This window comes from Mangifera indica, chromosome 1 (genome assembly GCF_011075055.1).
Source record: "Mangifera indica cultivar Alphonso chromosome 1, CATAS_Mindica_2.1, whole genome shotgun sequence".
Lineage (NCBI taxonomy): Eukaryota > Viridiplantae > Streptophyta > Magnoliopsida > Sapindales > Anacardiaceae > Mangifera > Mangifera indica.
In genome coordinates, this window is record NC_058137.1 from 18,514,788 (window position 1) to 18,519,000 (window position 4,213).

Genomic DNA, 4,213 nt, shown 5'->3' on the forward strand with positions numbered 1-4,213 from the left:
TTTAAAATATTTTATATATCATTTGCTATATTAATTGAAATAAAATTATTTTTATTTTAAAAAATAATTATATAATAATATAATTATAATAAAATTAAAATTATGTTAATACCACAGGTAGAGTTGATAATAAAATTATTTTTTATATTATCTATCATATCATTATTAATAATATAAAAGTATCATAAGTTTTTATTAAAAACAAACTAAACAAGATTATAATAAAATATAAATTATCATAATAATATTTTGATTATTTCTAAGCAAACGCCCTTAGTGTATCCTTCTATGCATACATCTTTAAACAAAACTCCGGCCTATGCTTCGTGCAAAGTCGGGGATGTTATGAATAATCAAAGAATTTACAGAGAGCATACAAAGCAATAGTGTAAGTTTAAGAAGGAACATCAGAGTTTTTATTTTGCCAATCTTGAATGAGGAAACGAAGGGTAAGATTAGGAGTAAGAAATTTGTTTTCAAGTCTCAGATTTGTCATGGGAGAAGTGTCATGCCCCACTCCTAGCCATTCCTCCATTGCTTCTAACTCGTAAGAAAATCCATCTGCAGCTACATGTGGATTCTTCATTACTTCCTGCACCCAAATATTAAAATCATAGCAAGTTAATGAAATTTTACTGATCAAATGAAGAGCAAATCTTAGTCCCAGACTGGGGATATTTAATGCTTTAGCTGCAGCACTGCACAGGTCGATATGTACTATGCCTCAGCATTGCATGGGTCAATACACACAGCGTCTAGTATCCCTCGATTACAGCTGGGACTACCTAGGGTAGTAAAGTCATCTATAATCTTTAGTGAACACTAACCTGATATATGGGGCAGAGAAAAACTCTGGGAACATCAATTGAGTCCTCTTCTTTATTTGCAAATTTATCAATCACCACCTTACTAGCTACTCTTGCTGCTAAACCATCAGCCTTTTTCCTCAATTCATCAAGCTCTTTCATAATACCTGTAATCCTCAAATCTTTAAAGGCCTCTTGGCTTACTGACAAACACCTCATTGCTATCCCAGCCATTTCCTCTGCCATATCCTTAGGCCAGTTTCCAGCCATCTTATCCAAAACTTGGACCAGGGCCATCCGATCCAATGTCATTGCTTCTTCAACAAGCCCGGCCCAATTCCTCCCCATTAAAAGATTCAACAACACCACCCCAAAGGCCCAAAAATCAGATCTTTCATCACATTGATCAGAGCATCCCAACCCAACTCCATTAATCTTTGCAACAAGATTGCGGTCAAGGAGGATGTTTGATGGTGTCAGGTGACCATGGACAATGGGCCTGGGCTCTGCCGAGTGGAGGAAGCTGAGGCCCAAACAAACTTCGTGAGCGATGCGGATCCGGTCAGCCCACCCTAGGGGCCATCCATGTTTTGTAGAGTTCCTTTTAGAGGTAAATAAAATGTCTCTTAAATTGCCATTGTACATGTACTCGAAAACTATGCATTTTAGGTCCCAGCAGAAACCCATTATGGCAACCAAATGAGGATGTCTGATGTTTGTAAGAAGCTTCACCTGAAACATCAGAGTCAATAAGGAAAACTCTCACCTAAACTATAGAAAATTAAAGACTTTATGAACTTCATTTTGTTATCAAAATTTGCTTACCTTAGCTTGGAAATCTTCCACAGACAATCCAGAGCTGAGCTTTTTGATGGCAACAGATGAAAAATCAATTCTTCCTCTATACACATTTGTCCAATCTCCACCACATTTCAATCTCAAACGTTCAGAAAAATCATCAGTGGCCACTCTAATCTCTTCAGCTGCATACTCTTTATAACCACAGCCTATCAGTTCATGACTAGACCTCATAACCATTCCAATGGCATCTTTCTCTTTGCAAAACTCAATTCTTCGATGAAGAACATCTCGCTGTCGTCGCAGCTCATCAATCTCTCTAACCATTTCCGCTCTTGCAATCACCGCTTTCTCCAATTGTTTCTCCGCGTGCCCTTTTGCCATTGTTGACAATTGAATCTTGTTCGAGAGCTCAGATTGGAGTTCAACTAGTGAACTCAATCTTTTTCTGCTCTCTTCCACATCTCTTGTGACTTCATACAGTTGTTCTTTCTCATCATCTAACCTTTTCTGTATTTCTATCCGATTTGTCATCTCTTCTTTAATTTGATCATTAAGTTTCTCAGCCTGGAAATCAATCAATAATTTAATAAAAGATGTGAATTATAAAAGTAAGTTATACAAAACAGAAATCGACAGCTTTTATTAGTACCCTGGTGGTGCATAAACATATAGCCCATTCAGCTTTTGAGTATCTTTCAGTATTGGCTTTTGCCTCTTTTCTCTGCAGCTGGATCATCTCCTGAGCTACATTTAGTTTACTTCTCAAAGATTCCATTTTTTCTTCATCACTCTGACCATACCCAGATGTTGATATTTGTTAGAAAATCTTGGTGATCATATATAATACCTTTATCTAATCACCCAAGAAGATAATATACGTGTGGCTTGGATACAAAGTAAAGTTACTGGGACCCAAGGAACAACAAATTTTCTAAAAAAAAAAAAAAATCTCCTTTCTTTCCACAGAAATTGGCTGAAAAGTGGCCATTCCTGCAACAAAACAAAAATGCTAGTACTGCAATAGCATATCCCTTTAAGTTGAAAAACAAACAAATAAAGACAACATAAAAAGGCAAACCCAGTTGCAGAAATTCGGTAAGCAATCTAATTCAAATATAACTAGGATAAATCTTGTCCACATATTGCAGAAAATATTTATTTTTGAAGATAACTGAAGCTTACCATATTAGAATGCTCAGGTTCTGCCATAATCGCCTCCCTTGGACTAGTTTGCAGAAGTTCAGGATCTTCTATATCCAAGTTTAAAGACATCAATTGGTGGAAATAGTTTTCTATTTCATGGACATGTTGTTCCCAGTTATTCTGTGAATTAGGGGAGTCCAGGTTTCCAGGTGAATTTGGTAAGCCAGAGCCACTTCCCGCAGAATACTTTTCGGTGAACATTCTAGTTATCCTGCTTCTTAAGTTGTCTCTCATTTTTGCAAGTGTAACTCCTTGATCGTCCTCCATAACTCCTTCCTCATTATTTCCTTTCAGGAATACAAGTTTACCCCCACATATTATGAACAATTCACAGTATTCAGGTTTGCGCAGGTGGACAAAGAATGATCCACTTATGGCACCTCTTGATTTCCTGAAGATTATGAAATGACTGATAATCGAATTTTTGCATCAATTAGACTTCAGTAATGATTCTGGAAAGAAACTAAAACATACCCGGATGAGGATTTCAGGCAATTAATTCCCAAGACAAGTTTGGTTATTTTGAGTTCTGAGATCAAATCTAACACCAGTTTCTGCACAGGCTGATCATCTTTTCGAATTTTCAGTGTTTCAGCTTTCACCTATCACCAAATTCATCAAAATAATGAAATATAAACAAATTACCGAATTGATCACCATTAAAGAAAATAAAATGAAACAATCAAACCTTGCCACAGAAAGCTTTATATTTGGAAAGTAACTCTTCAGTCTTCCCTTCTTCATACTTCCGACGATCTTCGAGCACCTCATCACTCACAGAAGTTGGAGGAAGCTTGTAGCCAACTAAAAATAATGAGCCAACAAATGAAAACAAAACCCAAAACCCAAAAAAAGGGCTCTTAACCAAGCGAAGAAGAAAAGTGAAAAAACTTACGTGGGGTGTAAACAAAATTCCTGGAAATGTCATCGGTTAGATAAAGAATGACAATGGAGAAAGGCCTAGACTTGAACTTTCCAATCGTCCAATACAAAGTCTTGAATCCATCCCGCAAGTCGCTGCCAACAGCAACATAAACCTTATCCACCACGCGAGCATCCATCAAGAAAGCCTAATTTGAAGGTCGATTAGGATGACTAGATAATCAAAATCAACGTAATTGAGATGTTTAAGTATGGAAAGTAAGGGTGAATTGAGTTTATTTTCAAAGGTTGGTTGGAGGATTTCAAAAGTACTGGAGTGTTGTGTTTGGCTTGATGTTGCAGTTTATTATAAGCATATATAGGATGGCCATCAATTCTGGACTTTCCTTCTTGTATGAATCCCGACGTTATCCCAAATGTTCAGTCTTTCTTGTATATTACTTTTTCTATAATTTGATGTTGAATTTGGGGGATGAATTTTCTTGGGTTCTTCCTGATTGAAGGCAGGGAAGGGGAATCCC

General features: G+C 36.7%; 1 protein-coding gene across 1 annotated transcript; it reads right to left on the reverse strand.

Annotated features, from left to right (window-relative positions):
• Positions 1-233: 233 nt before the first annotated feature.
• On the reverse strand, positions 234-4,213 carry LOC123208491 (putative U-box domain-containing protein 50). The gene is made up of 8 exons (XM_044626032.1): positions 3,706-4,213; positions 3,499-3,614; positions 3,285-3,412; positions 2,790-3,201; positions 2,257-2,397; positions 1,632-2,171; positions 828-1,538; positions 234-592 (listed from the first exon to the last, which is right to left on the reverse strand). The coding sequence occupies exons 1-8, from the start codon at positions 3,869-3,871 to the stop codon at positions 395-397; spliced, it is 2,412 nt and encodes an 803-aa protein (XP_044481967.1). The 5' UTR covers positions 3,872-4,213; the 3' UTR covers positions 234-394.

Bases quoted from the DNA above. Each gene is read 5' to 3' on its own strand.
- LOC123208491 (XM_044626032.1), bottom strand. From the start codon at position 3,871: ATGGATGCTCGCGTGGTGGATAAGGTTTATGTTGCTGTTGGCAGCGAC. The intron at 3,413-3,498 runs GTTTGATTGTTT...ATTTGGTGATAG, and splicing joins ATAAAGCTTTCTGTGGCAAG to GTGAAAGCTGAAACACTGAA. The intron at 2,398-2,789 runs GTAAGCTTCAGT...GGGTATGGTCAG, and splicing joins AACCTGAGCATTCTAATATG to AGTGATGAAGAAAAAATGGA.